This window comes from Cyrtonyx montezumae, unplaced genomic scaffold (genome assembly GCF_038088225.1).
Source record: "Cyrtonyx montezumae isolate F1298 unplaced genomic scaffold, pur_monq_1.0 scaffold_6, whole genome shotgun sequence".
NCBI classification, from domain to species: domain Eukaryota; kingdom Metazoa; phylum Chordata; class Aves; order Galliformes; family Odontophoridae; genus Cyrtonyx; species Cyrtonyx montezumae.
Window position 1 is genome coordinate 2,018,396 of NW_027072067.1, and position 21,933 is coordinate 2,040,328.

The window sequence follows — 21,933 nt, forward strand, 5'->3', positions numbered from 1 at the left end:
GTTAGGGTGGTTACAGACACTTATTGCTGGCAGGAGGGTACTGATGCTCTCGGTGAGGGCACAAGGGTAGAACTGTAATTAAAAAGTGTCATCATTTTCAGGAGGGACATTTTTCTTTAGCTATGGTTGCAATACTGAATCATATAGAAGCCACATGTCACTGGTTTGTGGCCATCACAGCTGAGTGTAACTGAGAATAATGATGTCTATCCACTCTGCAGAGCAAGTGCAATATTAAAATGCAAAATTGTCTTATGCATATCAGCTAAACCTCCGTGTGCCTCGTAGCATTGAATGTACAGCGTGCTTTTGGCACTGCAGCTTAAAGATTTGAACCTGATCCTATCGGAGTATTTATCAGAACAGTCGATTTTCTTCATGAGCATTTTTTTTGCTCATTTTCCTGAGGAAAGAACTTGGTCAGTGTGGTACTGTTGCCATGTTTTGTGCCTGCCTTGCATGTGCAAGAGGATACCTCTGGAATGCAAACTGTGCTGCTGCTTTGCCATTTCAGTTGTGTTTGCCGCATCCCCACTAACATTTATGAACAGAGACAGTTGACCTTTGCAGAATGAGTGCCTAGATGCACGTGTAATTAGAGAATTAATAGTGGTATGTCTCATTTATTTACCTCAGGTCGCAGAGTCGTGTTACTAAGTGCCTGGTTGTGGTTTGGATACTACTGCCATAAATAAAATCCCAAACTGCTCCAGAGCTGGTGCTTGAGAGCCCTGGTTGATGCACTGCAGGAGAGAGGCTTTGAGCAGAACAGTTATCCTGTGTGTTCTCTGGGGGTGGGGAGCAGCAGCACTCAGAGAGCTCAGTTCCTCAGCATATTTGCTGCGTGTCCAGCGTGCATACTCTTGCAAAGGTGCACATCTCTCTGCTGAGCTGTGCTTTTTGTCCTTGCACACCCTGCTCTTCCAGACTTCCTCTTATAATGTGAACTTTCAGCCTTGTGTGCTGGTGGGAAGCTGGGCTCAGGGCAGCTGGCACCATGTGTGAGCTGCCCTCCATCCTCTTCATTCTGCCATGCTGGGCAGCACCAAAGCCCTGTACTGGCTTTTGCCATCACAGAGGGTGCAGTGAGTTGGGCCTGGAAGGTCAGAGAGGAGAGGTGGGTGAAATAGGATCTCTTGGTGCAGGAAATGAAGCCTGATGCTCACTAGGCCGAGCAAAAAGCAGAGGTACCATGGGCACACATGGTGCAGCTGGTGCTGCTGGGCTTGGCTGTCAGTGCCGTGGAGCAGCCCAGCCCTGGGACTGGCCATGGAGCTGAGTGCTGGAGGCAATGGCAGCTGCAGCCCGGACATCCTGCCAGCATCAGGATGTCAGGTTCAGTGTGGGCTCCTGGGAGATTCCATTTCTAACAGCTTCAGCTGGATTTACAGTGAAACCTTTGGTGATGACCCTGTGCTACACTGGTTTTATCCTTTTTCCTATAGAATGATGCTCCGGGACTAAATAACTCCATCAGAAGTATATTGGTTATTTATTATTTTAAGAAAAAAAAATCATTGCTTTCTTTGAGCTTTGCATTTGTGCATTTCCCTGCTTGCTGGGTGTTGCTGCAGACACACACGAGCTTCTTGCTGCTGTTTGACTGACGGGCAGCGCCGATGCGCGAAGAAGAAGCCCTGGATCATTTCAATTCCTTCAGCGTTCAGACACAAAGGGTGGCTTTATCCCTCATGGAGTGATCTGAAACAGATAGAGATTGTTAACATTGAATTAATAGATGTAGTGCAAACAATCAGGATATAGGAAAAGACAAAATGTCCAAGGCCAAAGTGATAGCTCTTTCTTGTCTATTTTTCTTTTGGTAGCAATATAGGAGGGTAGAGATGAAAGAAACGTTATCCCAGCCTCCTTTACTGTCAGCCTCTCTTGAATAAGGAGGGGCTGGAAGAGCAGCTCTATAGCAAATGGTGTTCATTTCTGCACATCGGCGTGAATTTAAATTCCCAGGCTTGTTTGTAGGATTCAGCATTTTTTATAACAGCTACATGAAAAAAAGAGAGCAAAAGGAGTTAGGCATTTACCCACATACGCCTGAGCAGAGACTTTCTGCACTCAGAAAAATACAGCTCTACTTGTGTACACATATATCTCTGCTGAGTACCCCAAGGACTGAAAGTTTCTTCCAGCTCGTTCATGTTAATAACAGGAAACCTTCCTGTGAGCAAAACTGATTGTAGGGATGGTAAAAGCAATTGTGTATTGAAGGAGATGAGAGTTCAGGGACTGGAATTGGTGCAGGTGAGAGTAAGACGCGTGCAGCGCTGGGTGCTGCTCAAACACAGCACGTGCAGTAGGTGATAGCTGGGCCTGTGACAGGTCTCATTATGGCACCACACCTGCTGGGAACCCAGGGGAATTGCTGAAATTTCAAATAAATGGAAAAAAAAAAATACGTGCAAGGGTCTGAATTCCCTTAGTGGGAAGCGGAGGGCAGGTGTAATAGTAACATCTCATCTGTGCTGGTGTGTGTGAAGAGGGAGAGTCACAAAGCCTTCGCTGCTTCCTGCCCCCAGCCTGCCCCACACCTCTGCCTATGGGTGTCTTCTCTCTACTGCTACAGTTTCAGAGTCCAGAGAGTGCTGCTCACTGGGGTCCTTGGAAGGCTGTTTCCTGTATAGATCGGACTATTAAGGTATGAGGGTTCCTGCTCTCCTTCCTAGCTTACACAACACTGAATCAATGGAAAAGCAATTAGAGGATACCATGTCACTTTTTAGACTCTCTCTGTTTTTTTCCTCCCTCCAGCAAGAAATTCTGCACAGGCAGAAATTGGATGGCCAGGCTGCAGTTCTGAAGTTTTGCTTGATAGGAACTCGCTGACCTGGGTTAGAGCAGTGCTCCAGAGCTCGGGGAGCTCGAGCTGCTCCATGCAGGCCCTGGGCTGAGGGAGCAGCCGGGGGCACGTGCCCTATTTCCTCGCCAACAGACTGTGGGGCATCTCCCTCTCTGCCCTGGGTTTTCTGGATGGGGAGGTGTGTGGATCTCTAGGGACTGGGGCTGCACAACTCACTTAATTCTGACCTGAAACAGTGAAAATCTGTGAGTTGGGGCATGGTTCTGGGGCTTTCTTGATGTGGAGTTGGGTTGTCTCACGCTGCTGCCCACAGGATCATGCCACAGCTCAGCTGTGCTGCGTGGGAGCACTGGTGGGGGACTGGAGCTCCTCTTTCATCAAACCATGGCATGAACCAGCAGTGCCAGAAGACCTTCTGAAACCCTGGGTTTGTCAACGATTCCCTTAGCTGTGTTGTAGAATGTCAGAGAGGTAGCACAGCTGGCACAGCAATAGGAGCAGGCTGAGGTCTCTCTTCAGCCTCAAGAAGATGGCAGTATTTACAATTTTGCTCCCCCTGGGACAGAATTCCAGGCTGCTTTTAAACCATTGTCTGCATTTGGTAGAAATGTAACCTTCAACCTTGCCTGGCTTTCATCATACAGGTGTCTGCATCTGTGAGACCTTTTAAAAGGTGTAGATTATAGCTTCCCATTCTACGTATAAGATTTAATTTATTTCTAAGGCACAGGAGGAGAAATTCAAAGGTTAGTGTTTGATTGATGCATCAGACATTGCTTGGCTGCTGGCACATTTCGGTGTGTGTACTCTTCATTTCTGCATTTCCCTTCCTCTGCTTTCCAGGTGTCATTTTGACATGAGTACATCCAAGCTTGGCAGTGCACGAAACCTGCTTGTAGGAATGGAGAACAGAAGCTGCAGATCCTTGCAGCTTCGTAAAGGCTCTTTAGAGAGTGGGAATTCAATTCAGTGAAATAATTTTCGTAAGCACTCAGTACAAACATGAAAACCGTCTCTGCACACTGTGCAAGCGCCAGGCACACAGATTATAGTGCAGTTAACGTTAGTAGAGATAATGGTTATGTCTAATTAACAGCACAGGAAAGGTGAGGAGGTTTGTGAAGTGCCCTGCTCAGAAGTGGCACTGATCCAGACATGTCCAAGCAGTAAATTGCCTCATGCTTTTCAGAATGGCCTGGTTAGTCCTGAGGGCGTTGGAGCTATATTGTTGCACATGTCATTGAGTGAACCTTTGAAGAGCCCTCCAGGCACCTGCCCAAGCTTAGAAGGGCAGAGAGGAAAATGCTGATGGACAGCCCTGTGAGCTGGAACGCAGCGGCTGGGAAGGGAAAGCTGCTGAATCGGCTGGGGGCTGAAAAGTACTGCAGGCACGCTTGGGCTTGCTAATGGGCTTTTTGTCCAAATTGGAGCCATCTCTTTTTTTAGGAAGTTATTTGTGCTGGAAATCAGGCCATTGCCAGGCTGGAGCAGGAAGGAAGAGGCGGATAGCAAGTGATCTCAAACGGGAGTGCTCTGGGTGCTGAGCAACAGCTGTGGAAGAAGTAGGTTGGCTGCAAGGACGTTGAACTCAGCGAGAAAGCTCGTTCATCCACTTGCACCGTGGAGAAGCTGGCAGTGTGCTGGGGCCACGGAGCCCATGGGGCAGAGCTGAAAAGCCCCAGGGCCGTCGTGGTTGGGAGCACCTGCTCAGGCAGCTTGTCCCTTCCTCCATCACAGAAGCACAGCAGCATGTGCCCACAGCACTCATCAGCCGTTCCCTGTTCACAGCCTGGAGGAGAAGCCCCTTGTATTCTGCCCAGGGATTTAGATGGTGGCACGGCTGGCCCTGCTGTGTTGCTGTGTCTGTTCTGCTATGGGGGTGTTGGAGCAGCAAAGGGGAATGTGTTCTTTATCCAATTGATGCAAATTGCCTGCATTGGAGTCAGTACAGAAACTAGAATTTGTGGCTTCCTTCCTGTGACCTTTAAATCATGCTTGTGTATTCCAGGAGGTGCCTGAGACACTGTTTTAGCCTTGCAAAGCTCAGAAATTGGATGGAGAAGCAATCTTGTTTTCCTGGTCTGAGTCTTAGGTCCCTAATGACAGGTTGCACGTTAATACATGTTTTCAGCAGTTATCACGCAGTTGTGTTTTGACTGGGACCTGATAGCAAACATGAGTGAGAAGGTCTCCAGGCTAAGGATAGATAGTGCAGCAGTTTCTGTTTTCCTGTTTGAAAAGAGGCCCTGCACAATTGTTTAATCCTTTTCTAAGGTGTCTAGATCAGATGTAATTTTCTACTCTTTCAGTGCATTAGATGATGCTTTATAGAGCAGCCATTGTGTTGCTGCTCCATCATTACAATGATTATTTCCATAGGATACGAAGTTCCAAACCCTAATCACAGCCATATTGTGTAGGGAAGGGACTTGTTCTCATGTGCTAGGTTCGAGGATCAGAAAGATGAGCTCTTACACCTCCCTTCCAGAGATTAACACCTTTAAAATAAACTGGCCTTGCGTGTGACAGGGGGAGAAGTTCAGGCATTGAAATATTCAAAAGGCCATTCTGACCCTGATGCGCAAGAAGTTTGTGTAGAGTTTAAGAAGTTATAGTCAGAGTTATATGAACATTCTTATTGTTTTCAGTCTCTGAACTTTAAGGATTTGCACTGCACCTGGAAGACTTTTCTCCCAGCATCTGGGGGCAGGTTGGAGGGTCATGTCCTTAGCAGGGGGAACTGAATGAAGATCCAGACTAACAGATTTGGAAGAGAATCTTATGCAGCCTTTCAGTGCTTCTACCTTCTAAGGCTTTAACCCTTAGGTATGCACCGGCGTGCTTGATTTTCCTTCCATTGAAAGCAGAGGTCCTGAGGGCCAGCCCTAAGGCTAAAGCTGGGGGGTGACTGAAGGCGACTGGATATAAGAAATGTGGTCATAAAGAGGAAATCACTTTTGCTCCAGAAAGGAATAAGTCCTAAACTGAAGGCAGAATTACTTTGCCTAGCTTAGGGCATTTTTTTCTTGATCTGAGTAGTGCGTCCTGAGACTACACCTTCTCCCAACACTTTTTTTCCTCCAAACGGAAGGTGAGATTTTTGCAGAATACTTAGCTGTGTGTTTATGTCCTGGCAGTCTATAAAATGAAGGTGTGGGATGGAGGCTCTTCATCCCTCCTGAACTTTCCTTCCTCTCACAATTACTTGCAGAACAAGTCTCTGCCCCATCCAGAAAGTGGGAGGCTCCAGCTCTGCTGCATAAGGTCTTGTTTCCTTGCAGAGGTTAAGATGTTCTCTGTTTGACTGCAGTGCAAGTACTGCAAAAAAAGTAGGAAGAAACCTAGTTTCTCATCTGGATGTGGGTTAGATGTCTCTGTATCCACCTTCTTCAAAATCTCTCCTTGATGCTGCTCCAGACCCCTCAGCTCCAACAAACCAGTTGTGGCTTCTGTGTTTTTCAGCCTAGAAAGTGGGACAGTTCAGAGATGGTAAAAGTCTTGTAATGGACTGACGTCGTTTGGCTGGAGAAAGAGCCCCTGGCACCATCCTTAAATTCAAAAACTGGCTGCATTTAAGTACCAAATTAAAGCCAAATGATACAAACTGATGGCTCTGTTTTCTTCTGTTTCTTTGCAGCTCCTGTATGACAACCCAAAAGCTCGTCTGGAAGTAGAATATCACTGGCGGGCATCAGGCTGTCCCCACATTGTCCACATCCTGGATGTTTATGAGAACATACATCATGGAAAGAGATGCCTCCTCATTGTCATGGAATGGTATGGACCAGCAGCATTACTCTTTGAGAGGCTGTGGGGAACAGGGAGAGAAAATGTTGGCTTAGCTAAGAATTAAGCGAGCTTTCTCAGCAGCACAAGTTTTGTTTGGGCAGCAAGCCTGTTGTCTCTATAGAACTCATAGGTAAATGTATAGCTGCTCCAGCCAACTTGTGCGGTGGGGGAACAAAAAACCTTAAGCATAACATAAATTTTTCTTGTACTCTGGCAATTATCCCTATGAAAGCTGACTATATATCATGATCTTGCAAGGTGTGTCTGTACAGATATGACGCCCTTTGATTGGACTTCAGCTACAAGTCCTATGATCTGGCAGCATCTTTTTTATTCTCTTTCGACTATAACTTTTTCTTTTCTCTCCATGATATGTAATACCACAACTGGTGTTTTCACTAGAGGCAAATTAATAACGTTTTTCAGCACCTTTGATTCCTCTTTCTTTTTTCTTCATCTCCTACCCTTACACAAAGCAGCCTCCTTTTGCCAGCATACCTGACTTCCCAGCTGTGTGTGTCATGTTCCTTATGTCAGCGTGCATTAAACTAAAAGTATCTGAACTCTTTGGTTTTGCTTTGTTTTCTACTTATTCCATATCATAATGGATTTGTGTGTTGGTTCAAAGGAGCGTGACGTTTAAGAAGCATTGGCATGGGAGGTGGTCTGTAATCTCTTCTAATCCATTCCTGTCATGGTTCACAGATGCACAGTAAGGTGTTAAGTTGGTCTTTCCTGCTCACATAAGATATTTTTGTTGTTGTTTCTGTGTGCTCTTTGTTTCAGCATGGAGGGAGGAGAGCTGTTTAACAGGATCCAGGAGAGAGGAGACCAGGCTTTCACCGAGAGAGGTGAAAAATCACGAGTTTACAATTTGTGACAGATTGCTTCTTTGCTTTGTCCCCCTGCTTAGATCTCTTTGGGGATTTTTTTCTTTGGTTTGATTTTTTTCTTGGTAGGTTTCTGTTTATTTATTTCTTTTCAATTCTGTAAACAGATAGTTCTAAAGTTCCTCGTGAATTAGGAGTTGCCAGACTTCGATGAGTTCAGGCAAGACATGGAAGGTTAGAGGAAAATTCCTTATACACATTTACTCAGCTTTTCCAATTATGAGCCACCACAACCTCTATTACTCTTGTCCCTGGTCTCCTGCCAGACCACCTCCAACATCAGCTCAGCTCCTGCTGTGATTTTTATTCTGGCTGCCCCTTCAGCAACAGCCATGTGCACAGCTATACTGTGAGGTGGGGAACATAATGAGCAAATCACGTTTGATGAAACGTCTCTTATTCAAGGGTTTTGAAGTACTACTTGAGAGGAAGTGTTATTAACCACGCTGTAAACAAGCCTGCTCATCTATAACGGGGACTGTGTGCGTGCTTAAAGACCTGCTAGGAGCCTGTGACAGAGCTTGCACTAGGATACTCTTGCCATTTGTATTGTCACTGTTAATCATTATTTGCTGAGTAGCACAGGTGTGCTTGAATGTGATTCTCCTTGTCCATACGCAGCAGACGAGGTTATTTTTAATCAGAAGTGAATATATTAGTGTTTGTCATTGGCATCCTGACAGAATGGTTTGAAGAGGAACAGTATATACCTGAGCTTGTAAATTATACCGGAGCTTGTGTTTTGGAAGGCTGCTGTAGAGGCTGGTCTATGCTTGGTCCTGTGTTCCTGTGCTTCCTGGCCTGGGATGACTCCTTGAATTGTTGAGAGAGTCATATGGGAGAACGAGCGTTTTCAGGCACTTTATTTGTTCCTCTCTAAAACACAAGATTCCGGGGAGGAAGCTGTTCTGATGGTCCTTAGTGATTTTGCTGTGCCACAGACAGGATTTTTCTACATTAAATAGCATTGTATAATATCTTACGTGTTTCCTCAGAAACCATTTGGGAGTGTTAAGATAAAAATACACTTTCACTGATTCCTGAGATGAATAAGCCCTGTTCCACTGGATTCCCTAGGCTCACTAACCATGTATTCATCAGCCACAACTCTGCATTACAGCCAGGCTTCTTGGCCTGTGCCAGGAAGGGGCAGGTTTTGCACAGCTTTCCCCGGAGGAGATGTTTTTGGTTTTTCTGATTGTTCTGGCCTGAGATTGCATAATTTCAATCAAAATGATGTGAAAATGGCTTCCAGGTTACAGTACAATAATTTCTCTTTTTCCTCTCCCTACTGCAGCCTAAGTTTCTACAGAAAAGAGTAGCAGGTTGAAGTGGCTGTTTCTGTTTCCCTGTTAATGAAGATGTAATGTAATACTCATTTGCTGCAATGGGAATGTCACTCCTCCCAGCTCTGAAACTGTGTACCTGAGTTCATCTGGATTTTGAGAACTGCTCTTACAAGGGAGCTCACGAGCCAGGGAATTTACCACTGGGATATATGTTAAATTTTAGAAATGTCTTGTTTGGTAGCCCAGGAAATCTGGGCTCTGTAGAGTCAAACTGCAGACTGCCAAGGAAAACTTCTGAAGACAGTGAGGAAAAAGATGTGACCTATCCTCAAATAATTATTTTGTTATGTTGCTCTATTCTTAGAAAACCTATTAGATCCTCCCATTACCCCTGAACTAGAAGCTGAAAGTTAAACTTCTGTCTAGGATAACCAAGGTCATGTCCTGAACTACCGGAGCTGTGTGCTGGCTGGGAGTTGCTCGTGTGCCTTCTCTGCTTTTCCAGTGAGCAAATTAGAGCACAAATTTCCAAGCTCATAAAAAGCAGAATTCTCTACCATTCAGTTGCTGCGCCTGCTCAGGAGGAGGGCTAAGCAGCCAGGGAATTGGGGTATGGTTGCCTGCAAAACCAAAACACAGCTGTTAGGGCTAATTTTAGATTTTCTAGTCTTGACGCTAGCCATGTATTCCAGCAAGCTGTTTGTAAGTCATAAGCATTCCCAAGCGTGTCCCTGAGTTACAGTGGGAATGTTAATGTGACCTTTCTCTAAAATTGTATTTATAGAGGCCTCTGAAATAATGAGAGACATTGGAACAGCCATCCAATATCTGCATTCAATGAACATTGCCCATAGAGACGTCAAGGTGAGGTCTGAAGGTGTGTGGTCAGGAGAAAAGAGTGTAGGGTGGAAAAATAAATGGGTGGTGGTGGCTTAAATAGAACTAGGAGTACAAAGAGATGATCCGAGTGTTCCTATTCCTCTGCCAGTGTGAGAAGGGATTTGTTCACATCTAGATCACATCTAGTCCAAGGTCAAAATGCTCATGTGTGCAAATGCCTTCCAGTTGTGTAGAGAATGAGGGGGGATCTGGGTAACAGTCTGATGGTTAACTGAAGAGGTACTAGCAACTTCGAATCCAGTTAATTAACAAGAAAATAACACTGCCTGTAGAAAACTTATACTAGATGGTATACTTTTATCTACAGTCTTTATCAGTTCTTGTTTTCTGAATTGTACTCACCTTGTAATAAAGGGTTTATGAAGTTTCTGTGGATGCTTCTGTGTGTTTAGCTGGCAGGAGAACTGACATTGTTTGATGTCACTGAGGGGTATGTGTACAGGGTGGGGATGGCCCGTAGGTATGAACTGAAGAATGACTTAACAGTTCAGATATGTGTGTATATACACACTTCTGTGGAGCTGTGTGCCATTGCCTGTCACCAGCACAGAAACTGAAGTGCTTAGCCTCAGACACTCCCTAAACACGCTCAGTGAACAGCACAAGGGATGTTGATCCATACTCTAAGCTAAGGTGCTGGTATGTTGGGAGGGAACTTTGTGTGCGGTATGATGGGATGTGAGGTAAAGAGGGGGATCCAAATGCTGGTGGTGATCAAGGCAAGGAGTGGTTTGACTGCACAGCTCGTTGGAGGCCTCTCTTCATTGCCCTGCTTATCCTTTCTTGTGATGGTCTTTCAGCCTGAAAACTTGCTTTACACATCTAAAGAAAAGGATACTGTGCTCAAACTCACAGACTTCGGCTTTGCCAAAGAAACCACTGTACAAAATGCACTGCAGACCCCCTGTTACACTCCTTATTACGTGGGTGAGTCATCCAAAATGCATTTATTCTGTGTTTCTCATTCCTCCCGCTGTTGTGGGTCTGTGGGCTGTAGGAATGGGTGGCAAATCTTCTCTTGTGGATGTAAAGAGAGAGCCAGATTTTAAAATGGCATCCAGCCCATCCCAAAACTTAGTCTGGGTCCAGTCTGGTCCTCCTCCTTTTCTACCTTGTTAGACGAAACAGCCTTAACAAGGGGTGCAAATGAGCATCAAGGAGAGAGAACATTTTGCTTCTGATTACACTGAAGTGAACCTGATGTTTCCTCTGGATGGTGCAGTAATAGCCATAATTTGAACTCAACTTCATAATTATTTGGGTGTTTCCTTGCAAAACTTCCCATAGCTTAACTAATGCAGTAATAAATCAGGGAGAGTACTCCCTCAGCTGTGTAAGGCTTCTTAAAGATGGCAAATGGAGGAATTAATAATAAAAGACCGAAGTGACTTAATCACAGCTGAATTTTTGCCTGCATTTTGTCCAAAGCACTGCGTAATGAATGCCACATCAGACCGTCCTCTGTGCACTTGTTCCAGAGTATGTCCTTTTTGGTCTTCGAGTTAATAGTCATTCACCATATGGCATGACTGAGGCAGTCTGTGCTTGGAATTTCTTTGGAGGAAACAGGGCTAAATTTGTTAGAAGTTAGTTCCCTTCTTTTATGTAGATCTTTCATTACAAAAAAAAAAAACAACCAATGTAACATGTCGTTACTCATTTTTTAGCAGAAACCTACCATAGCAGTAGTTTTTTTTCCTGACACTTTCTTCTTTGATTCCTTAAACAGGTGTTGGTGATAAAATGTTAAAGTATTTTCACATGCATGTTTTTCTGCTTCTATATTTGTATATAAACAGGTTGATATTTCCCTTCTCAGTGCTTTATTTTTTATTTTTAAATAAACCAGCAGGGTTGCTTATATGCTTAGAGAGTCACTCCTTACAAACTCATGCTCCCTGCCAGTTCACCTGCCCAGGAGGTGTTGGGGAAAAAGCATGTCCCCCCGAATGCATCTCTGTAAAGTTTTGTTGTTTAGGGAAAGATGCAGTGCTCTGGAAGCCAAAGAAAGTGCTACAGTGCTCTGTAGTTGGAAAAGCCAGACACTCACCTAGTTCAAAATTTCCTCACAGCTAAGCAGGTCCTTTCTGTTCTGATTTCTGGAACATATGCTCAGGCATCTTTCAGTGCTGTGTCTCCCTGTACCCATTTAGCTATAGCTCCTTCTGCTTTCCTGTAATCTTAGTACTCTCTTGAGCAGAAAGGCAGTAAGGTGAAGAGTATAGGGCATTTTGCCATCTCTGTTCCTCCTCTTTAAAGCTACAGAGATGTGTTCAGGAATCTGTCAATAGAATTTACCACACTGTTAACTGCAGTGTGCTGTGGTGTGTGGAGGGGGGATTGGTTGGATTTCACATTTATTTAGTGCCTCCCATATTTGTTGTTGAATTATGCTGCTACTTATAAGGTGATAGAAACAAGAGGAAATACCTGGTACTCTGTTAATTTATGTTTTTTCTCAATTCTTCAGCCCCAGAAGTCCTTGGTCCTGAAAAGTATGACAAATCATGTGACATGTGGTCTCTGGGTGTCATCACATATATTCTGTAAGTGTTTGAAAAGAGTCCAGATAAACAGAATTAACAAATGCTATTGAATCTGCATTTACAAGTAGTTGGTCAGTAGGATTGCACAACCTTCAGAAGAACATTGCATATTGCACTGTACTGCATTGGAGTTTCTAAGAGATGAAAAGGCTTTTTAAATTATAAGGCTTCTTTTGTCCATTCTTACAGCCTATGTGGGTTCCCTCCGTTCTACTCAAACACTGGACAAGCTATTTCTCCAGGGATGAAGAGAAGGATTCGGATGGGGCAGTATGGGTTTCCCAATCCAGAGTGGGCTGAAGTGTCAGAAGAAGGTAAGAATGCTCAGTGCATCTGATGTGTATGGTGTTGTGCAGTGGAAAAGTGTTTACAGAAGACTTTTTCAAAAAACCCGAATTAATTTTTATTTCTTTTTTTTTTTATTTTAGTATTTTTATCATGAGGTGATACAGAGGACTCAGAAATCAGACACTAGCCAGCAACCAAAGCACTACAGAAAGTAAATGGTGACTGAGAACTTTCTTTCGAATCCAGCTAGTGCTAGTGAAAGCCTGAGTTAAACTCTTGGGAAACAAAAGTATATAATCCTGAGAAAGGGGATTGTCAGGGCAGCTGTAATGCAAGCTAAGTTGGAAGACAGGCAAACTCTCTTAAGAACTCATTCAGTCTTTGCCCTCCCTGGTGATGCAGCCAGCAAGACTGGCAACTTCTTTTGCTAGCTCTTTGTAATGTGGCAGCTTGCCAGCCACCACTTAAATCAAGGTCAACAATTTATTCTGTGTAAGTTATTGACCAAAATCTGCTACTGCTCAGGTGTGACCTGAATGGGCTCAAAACAGTGTCCTGAAAGTGGATGGATTTGATTGTTCTTCTGACAGTCTCATAACCTGAAAGTCTCAGCTGCCCATCTTAGACAGAAGGTCAACAGTTTCTGAGCATATCTGCTTTCTAATATGCCCTTTTTTCTACTGCTGTTAACATCTTGTCACATCTGCTGCTAAAGCGCTAATAAATAATCCTGGAATAACACTGTGATTGTGGCATTGTAACCCCTCATGACTGAGTGTGCAGTCTGAACTACTGCACCTTGATAGAAAAGGTGTTTAATTTATGAGTTTCTGGCTTAATATTTTGTCAGTCTTGGATTTTGTTCTATTTCAGCAGTTATTGGAATGCTAGCAGAGCTTGATCAGAGAATATTCACTTGGAAAGCGTCTAGAGTTTCCGTATGTTTGTCTCAGTGAAGATGGATTTTTCTCTGCCTTTGAAACTATTAATGTTTGGCTAGTTTATAGGCATTCTTTTAGGCTGCTTCTTTTTGCCCTCCTTTCTGTGGTTCTGTCATCATTTCCTTTGTTTTTTATCACTCCTTCAGTACATTGTCTTTGGAGGCTACTTCTGAATTTTCCACCAGGTTCCTGTAGCCATCTTAGCAGGTTTTGTTTATGGTTTCCTTCTTTTCAGAATCTTGAAGATTTTAGGCTCCAGGTACTCTCTGCTGTACATCTTCTTTGTGGCCTCCATTATTAAATGGAGCTCTCGGGTTCTATCCATCACGGCTCCTTTTAAGTGCTTAGTCATCTTTCATTTAATGCTTCTGAAGGAACATATTCAGAAGTTTTTCTAGATTCCCCCACAGAGGTTATGTTTAAGTCTTTATTCTGAGTAATGTCCTTTGGATGCAGTGTTTCCTGTCCATCCACGTTGCTGACTCTCTTGTTTGAACTCTTGCCATATGATATCTCAATTACAGAGTTAGTACTTCTTGCTTTGGCCAATGCCACATTCACAGAAAGCTGATGCAAAGCCAGTTTATGTAACCAATTTCCTTGACTTTGTTTTCTTTTTAGTGGCCTCCCAGTTGTCAGAGAAGTTTATTGTCTTTGTTTTCACAGCTAGTTTTTGTCTTCTGTCACTTCTCAGTACGTCAGCTTATGCATTCATTCGGCCCATGATGCTAGGCATTTTAAGCCAGCAGCTTTATGCTCCTATATTTCTCCTTTTCTCAAGTTCTTACTCTTACTGTTGGTTTTGTGAAGTAGATCACATGCACGAGATCTCCAGTCCTTTGTCTTTCCTCCTTACCTTTTCAGTTTGGAATATTTTCAAGTTCTGCCTCTTCAGGCACAATAACCTCTCACACTGTATATGACTTCTTTACTTGGAAACAGTAATAGTGTTTTGAGTTCTGAAAAATTACCTTTCTTCATTCAGCAGGTCTTTGTGTTCTCAAGGTTTTTTTTGGGACCACGGTAGTAGTAGACTACAACACACTATGTTGGTCCTGTTTTTCAGCCAAACAACTGATTCGCCATTTACTGAAGACTGACCCAACAGAGAGGATGACAATTTCTCAATTTATGAATCACCCTTGGATTAACGTGAGTTTCATGCAGCATTTTACAAGAGAGCAAGATGAAGTCTTGCATGCAGAACTTATGGTGTAGCTCCACATAGCACAGCAAGAGAAGGACGATTATTGCTCATAACTTTACTAACCTATTATACCCTTCACAGAAGGGCATCTGCCTGTAGACACACAATTCTTCTTCATGTTACCAGAGGACACACAAAGAGAGGCACCCACAGCAGCATCCTTGGAAGCAGAAGCAAAATGTAGCTATATCTTCTGTGAGCAGGCAGTCGCTGTCGCCTGCAGCACATACACGTGTTACTCCCTTTAAAATAATATAAAAATAAACTGTACTTACCTCATCGGTGAAGGATTTAGAGAGAGCTATTATTAGTGGTCTTAGGCACCATTGTGCATAGCTGTGTTAGTGTGAACAGAGTCTTATGTTTAGTGGGAATTCTCATCCTTGGCAGAGCCTGGAAAGTGCCAGGGGGAGGAGCAAGGGTTTCAGCTTAGTGCCCTGTAAGAGATTACCAGATAAGGTGCTACATGCAGCTATTAATGGTCTCAGTTCAGGTTTCATTCTGTAACCTGCTTGAGTTTATTTTTCTTCTTTTTTTATCTTTTTTTTTTTAATGGTGGGGGATGGGTAGAAGATCATTTAATTAATACAATAGTATTTTAAACAAGGGATGAGAATCCCATCTGTTAATCAGGCTGAGTTTCAGAATATCACATCTGCTCCATAGGTTTCACTCAAAGGTAATCAAAGTGATAGCTTATAGATCTCATATTTGTGCCTAAAAGGAGGACCAGTCTTATTTCTTACTGCCCAAAAAGCCATCAGCCAGTGACAGAATGGCTTTATACTGTAGGTGCTCTTTTCTCCTGTTGTCCTTTCTCTGTCTTTGCTGTTTCTCGGGCGGGAGGGGCAGAAAAAAGTCATGGTTTAGAGTCAGCATTTCTATAATGCCTGTTTGAATATCTCAAAGCACTTAGAATCATAAGATAATGCAGCCACATAACATCCCGATGAAGCAGTTAGATGTCTTCATTTAGAGTTGCAGGAGCTGAGAAACTGAGGTTACAAAGAGTTTGTAAATCTGGAACAGAACCTAGGCAGTCTTCCTATGTGGTTTTCTTAGCTAAATAAAAGTATAATCACTGTTGAGAATAAATACCTCCAGCTTAAGTGTTTGAAGACTGAAGAAAAGGAGGTGTTCCAGAAGTCAGCAGGCGATGAATTTCACAGAACAAGTGCCTAATAGCTAAGGAAGCTACCACCTACAGCAACACATGTTACTTGAAATGTTCATATAAGCAATTAATGAGGAGGAGATTAGAGACAAAGCCTATAGACTGCTGCACCAAATTGGTGTGTTAGAATACCATTCCTGGAAGGATGCTCTAGGAGCAGCAAAATTCACATATTTTTCCACTGAGCCAGTTGTACACATGTGGGAGAGGAAGGGAAAGACCAATGCAACTAATGTCTGTGTTGTTCCTTTCCTGTTACTAAATCCCTCATAGGAATGTGTATGGGGAGATGCCTCTCACAAGCAGCAGCAGAGTCTGTGACTCCCCTCTTTTTTACATTTTGTATTATTACTGTAATCTACGTAAAATATGTGTCCTTTATTGTGGATATTCTGGTGGCTTATGCAAAAAATGACAGCTTAGATGAAGGATATAATCCTTCAGTCAGCTTGTAGGTGAGATTTATTCGACCAGAAACAGTTGACAGCGGGTAGGAGGGTGCCTTCCACACCTGCTCAGGGACACCACAAAAGCTCATCTGCTGCTTTCCCATTTCCCTCTGCCCACCTGTGCTTGATAAGACCATACCCTTGCCAGCTGGGGTCCTTGTCCAGGGGACACAGGAATCCTGAGCTCTGCTTCCCCTTCTGTAACTGTTGCAGGACTCGATACAGCAAAGCTGCTGGCTGGTGGAGTGGAAGCCCTGCATCCAGTGTGGAGCTCCTCTTGCAGTGACATATACAGGGATCTCCCCAGACTTTGCTGATATGCAGCTACCTGTAGCATAGGGTGCCACAGCTGTAGGCAGCACGTTTAGATGGGAAAACGTGTGGAAGAGGGACAATCAGAATGAAATTATGGTCTTGACGAGAAATGTTTCTTGCTGAATTTAGCTAGGAAACTGCGCTTTAGAAACTGTACCTTATTCTAATTTAAAATATCTACCAATCTGCCATGTCAAGTGAACATAGATCTCAATTTTATGTGGAAGAGCATCACAAGCAATGCACTCATTTTCTTCTCTACTGTGCCAGAATAATGAATCAGGACTTACTCTGAAAAATAGTACAGTTTTTTTTCTTTTGGGCACATTTATGAAGTGGATGAAGTGGTAATCTCTGTGAAGGTATTTTCAAGACAAAAAATCTCCTACTACAAATCCTAGAAGATAAAGGTCAAATTAAGATCTTCAAAACAATTAATGATTAAGAGTGAAATGACAGTTGTTTAAAATGGAAAATGTGCATAACAATTTATCCAACGCAGGATTATTGGCTGAACTGGAAGAGAGCAGAGTGAAAGAAACTCAGCATTGATTTCTCTCTCCCCCATTCCTTAATGATAGTGTTGCGTGGAGACCACCTCATGCAGGCAAGCTTTAATGTATTGGCTTGTGGAGCAATGGGAAGCATGAATAATGGGGGCTCTGAGGGAAGTTAGATAAAGTTGTATGTCCTCCATACACACAGAAGAGCAGTCACTTCCTAAAGCTGGGTTTGCAGAACTCATTTTTCGGTATTTTTCGCTTTCCTTAGAGATCAATGGCAGTGCCACCAACCCCTCTCCACACCGCACGGGTCCTGCAGGAGGACAAGGACCACTGGGATGAAGTTAAAGTGAGTCAGTTATTTCCTGAGGTCAATAGGATAAGGGATTGGATGGGCTGTTTTCTCTGTGGATGCTTCTTTCCTTGGAGGCTATGGTTATTTTGATACGATCATGCTAAGCAATGGAACCTTAAAAACAGCCCCAATTAGAACAGCACTGTATGGGATAACTGTTTAAAAAAGAAGAATGCTATCTGAACTGTCTGACAGCCTTACAGCTGTGCAAAATATCAACAAAGAAAATGCTTATGATCAAAGGTTTTAATGATGCTACCCGCTGAGCCGCTGCGTGTAGCACAGAGGAGAAGGGACAGTTTGGAGTTCATTATGGTGAAGTGAAGGATATGATGAAAATTGAGGGGGACAGGGTGGGAGGCGGGGTTGGGCTGCATTCTATTTTTCTACTCTGTTCTTGTGTTGTAAAACAACATTAAATAACCTTAGCCTTGTCTTGTTGTGACAGTTTTAGTAAGGAGGAGGGGAAAAAAAAGAAAAAAATGCATCTGTCTTTCCCTTAATCTAACCAGGTGCCTCTCCTACTGTTTGTACTGATGGCAGTTGAATGCTTCCTGCAAAGTGCAGCAATAGGGCAGACTAAAAGTTGTTTGCAAGCCTTAACTCTTTCCTGCTGGCCTTTATCAGGTTGGCATATTTTTATTACCATTAATTCTGAACTTTCTGCACTTAACAATACTTGGCATTTTGATAATTGCATCGTCTCTTTAAGGTGTTCTGCTGGTGGTTGGTTTTATTTAAATTACCAGCACGTAGTCTCAGATGTTCTACTGTATTATGACAACATTTCTCAGGATCTAGGCAGCACTCACCTCCCAGGTCAAAGGGGTCCAGTGGGTATTTTCTCCTAGGCTTCTTCACTTCCCTGAGAACCTATGTTTGTGCTCCTTGTAGGCCCCAGAGGTCACTAGCATTCCTATAATATGTAATCTTTTTTCCTTCTGCAAACTAAATGCATAGACATTCATTGACTGAGGCTGTGAGCAGAAATCTCTTTTGTTAAGAAGTTACATTTGCAGCACTTAATTGCTGCTTCAAACTAAGGCATGTGAGTTCGAAATGCGTACTTTTAAATAACTTTGCGTGGACTCTTTATTCTGGTTCCTGCTAACCTACTTTGGTAACAGAGCAAGGAGAGCAGCACACCGATTCTGCTATAAGAAGCCTGGATTTAGCAGCTGCTGAAGGCCCAGAGCCAGGCAGCAAGCAATGCTGGGCATAGGGATGTGGTGGAAATCAGGCCAGCAGAATGCAGTCCTGTGTACCCACATGTGAAACACTGAATAGTTCCTCCTGAATGAGTCCTCGAGTAGAACAAAGCCTTTAGTCATAGCCCAGAGCAGCAGAAAGGGTCTGGTTATCCCTGGCCGTGCCGTAACAGAGAGTTCTTTCTGTACATTCATTACCTAGCAGTAGCACAGGATGGCTGTGCTCTCTCTGCCTCGGGGTGCTCAAGAGATGTCATTCTTTGGTTTCCAGGAGGAGATGACCAGCGCTTTGGCTACCATGAGGGTGGACTATGATCAGGTGAAAATTAAAGACTTGAAAACGTCCAACAACCGCCTTCTGAACAAACGCCGCAAGAAGCAGAAGCAGGCTGGCAGCTCTTCTGCAGCCCCGGGGTGCAATAACCAATGAGAAGAGAAGCTGAGGACCTGTGGGTGGAGGGTAAACGTGTTAAAAGGAACAATTTAAAACGAGTACCATCAGCTCGGTTGACTGAGTACCACGAACTCAGAGAGACTGCAAAGAATCTGTCCTGCAAAGAGAGAGCAGGGGGAAAGAATGCATTTTTTTTAATCTTGAATCGGGGCTTTGCTTATAAAGGCTACTTTATATGGTATGATTCTGTTTGCATATTGCTAGGGAAGGTATAACAATACCGGAGATATTACGGGGTTTTGTTTTGGCTTTAACTGTGTTGGATGAGTGGAGAGAACAGGAGACAGCCTCAGCATACTAATGCGCTGAGGCTTTAATAGCCGTCTATAGGAGCAACTTCTGCTGCCGTTTTAAAACCCGGGAATACAAAAAAATGCCAAGTGTTCTGCTTGGAGTGTTGTAAGAGCTCGAATGCGAGTCCTGAAAAAGGAGGAAAATGCCACTGCTGTTCGGGTGCGGTTCTGCTTCGGCTGTACGCGGCCCCTGCTGGCCGCGCCGTGTCCCCGCCGCGTCCCCCCCCGCGCCCATCTGCGAGCACCGGCCCCACGTGTCACATCGCGGCCCTCGTGGCTGCGTTCACGCCCCTTACAAAAGGCCCTGGTGGGCTGCAGGTGGTGGTCGGGAAGCTCCCCTCGGCCATACAGGGTGATATAGTCCTTCGAGCCTCCTGCACAGGGTCTCCCTGGTTATAGAAGTGATGGTTACCAAACTGTGCCTTTGCACTTTCATCAGCCGTACAGAGGACGTAAAGAGCTGGGAAGGGAGAGCAGAAATGGACGTTCAATAGAGAAGGCCTCCAGGAAAGCAGGTTTAAAAGGTCTATTTATTTTCTTCACAGCAGAAGCTGAAAAGGCCGTGCTCGGTTCCCCACCCCCATTCCTTTTCATAGTGCTGCCCATGGGCTCGGCCGCATTTCTCCACACGGTGCTCCTCTCCTGCACGCTCTCGTGCACGAGCGACCGCACATGGGAGTGCGGAGGAAAGCATTCCCTCTTCCACCTCTCGCACCGCACGCTCTCTGGGCTCTTTGGCCCCACGTGCCACGTGATGGACCTTTTGTGACACGGTGCAGTTATAAACGAACGTTAGTGGTGAGCTCCTGGCCTACTTTTATGTTTTCTATTTGCTCAAGCCCAGAATGCAGTCCTGGGATTGCTTTTCTCTCTTAACACTTCAGTGCCTAGAGTCTGGAGGCCCAATTATGTAAGCGCTTCTGACTTGTCTGACGTGAGGAATAATGAGAGTGCCGCAGACTCCATTTGATCTCATTTCCCGTCCTCTTTTCAATTCAGGCTTCGGTCCGTGTTCAGACAAAGATGCTTTTGAGAAGAAGGGAGGTTGGGTGAGGAGGATGGGACGGAAGCTCTGAAATGTTTGAATGCAGCCATGAGTAGGCGGTGGAGCTTTAGACCTATGTGAAAGGCAGGGCAGAGTGCCGAGCTGTGCCCGACTGTCTGAGGTGTTTGCATGCTCAGCCTGAGGATGAAGCCAGCCCTGGGAAGTTCACTGTGCTGAGCAGGAGCAGACCCCACTTGGCAGCTCCTTCACCCTCACTAACAAAGAAAACGAGGAAGCGAGCTTGGGAGGCCAAGTGCATGCTTCAGACCTCACAGGAAAGAATGCCCTTAAAAGTTCCTGCAGGCTGACGAGTGAGTTTACTTTAGGTGCACGCTTTAGTGCTTCTCATAGCTAGGAAATTGAGGCTGCAGCAATCCTGGATCATAACACTTGCCAAAGAAGCCTTTCCCTGAAATCTTTGCAGTGGGTACGAAGAAACTTGAGTATTACATAGAGCTTTAAAATAGGAATTCTTTTGGTCTGGCTGGTTAGATGAATTTCATGGGGTAAAGGGAGTAGAAAGGGGAATGATAAGTCACAGTGAAGAGTACGATGGGAAATGTCTACTGTTGCTTTATATTACAACTGATTTTTTTGCTGCAGATACTACCTCTGTACTGACATAGCAGGATAGATGCAACTTTCTTATTAGAGCCTGTTTTGCCACTGGAGGAGGAGGAGGTTTCTGCACTCTGGGGAGATGTGGAAGCTCAGCAAGGATAACTCTGTGACTGCAGACGAATACCCACATTGATAAAGCTGTAAGCAAGCCCTAGCATAAATGGTATCTCAAAACTTCCTACCTGGTGAGTCTGCCAGATGCCAAGATCTCATAGGTCTGCTCTTACTGCATAAAGGCACAGAGGCATCACCATCAGTGGGTTTCTCCATATTGCTGGAGACTGCGGAGAAGCAATTCCTGACGTGCACTGCAGCGTTTTTAGCTTCTTAGAGTCAAGAGAAAAAACAATTGGCCTTCCAAATAGTGGAAGTGATGTGAGGGGCCTGACTGTCTTTTGTCTGAGGAGGGGTTATTCCTGAAGGTAGCAAATGGGTATCTTGACTGTGCTTCAGTTCAACTTCTAAATCTGATAATAAATGTATTTTATCTGTGTGAGTCTGCAGGCCTCAGGTTACTAGTGGGATCTCTGCTGCTTTGGCAGCATTCTGTTTTCTTTCACACCCGCTTCAATGTACTTACTTGGTCTGTGGTTGCAAGCCCTTCACTGTTCTTGGTTCTGGGACTGCTCTGAAACTGAATAATTCAAAAGAAAAGATGTGCATAATTTTCTTTTGAGCTTCAAAACTTTGGAGTTTCGCTGTATTTGGGATAGCTGTCCGTATCTCTGTTGCTACGGCTGTTTCCTATCACATCTCCTGTTTATAGGGAGCATGCTTCTTTTGGGGGATTGCTTTTTCACCTTAGGAATTCTGTTGTGGTCTTGCAATAGAATGGTATGGATATTTTGCCT

General features: G+C 44.2%; 1 protein-coding gene across 2 annotated transcripts in view; it reads left to right on the forward strand.

Moving 5' to 3' along the window:
- Positions 1–19,567, forward strand: part of MAPKAPK3 (MAPK activated protein kinase 3) — a 43,565-nt gene extending 23,998 nt beyond the window's left edge. For both annotated transcript variants that reach the window (XM_065749344.1, XM_065749345.1), the window contains exons 3-11: positions 6,453–6,592; positions 7,391–7,455; positions 9,568–9,647; positions 10,484–10,610; positions 12,154–12,229; positions 12,419–12,543; positions 14,525–14,610; positions 17,375–17,455; positions 18,941–19,567. In XM_065749344.1, coding sequence (XP_065605416.1) covers positions 6,453–6,592; positions 7,391–7,455; positions 9,568–9,647; positions 10,484–10,610; positions 12,154–12,229; positions 12,419–12,543; positions 14,525–14,610; positions 17,375–17,455; positions 18,941–19,099 — 939 coding nt within the window. In that variant the 3' untranslated portion in view covers positions 19,100–19,567. The remainder of the gene's footprint in view (positions 1–6,452; positions 6,593–7,390; positions 7,456–9,567; positions 9,648–10,483; positions 10,611–12,153; positions 12,230–12,418; positions 12,544–14,524; positions 14,611–17,374; positions 17,456–18,940) is intronic.
- Positions 19,568–21,933: the final 2,366 nt, after the last annotated feature.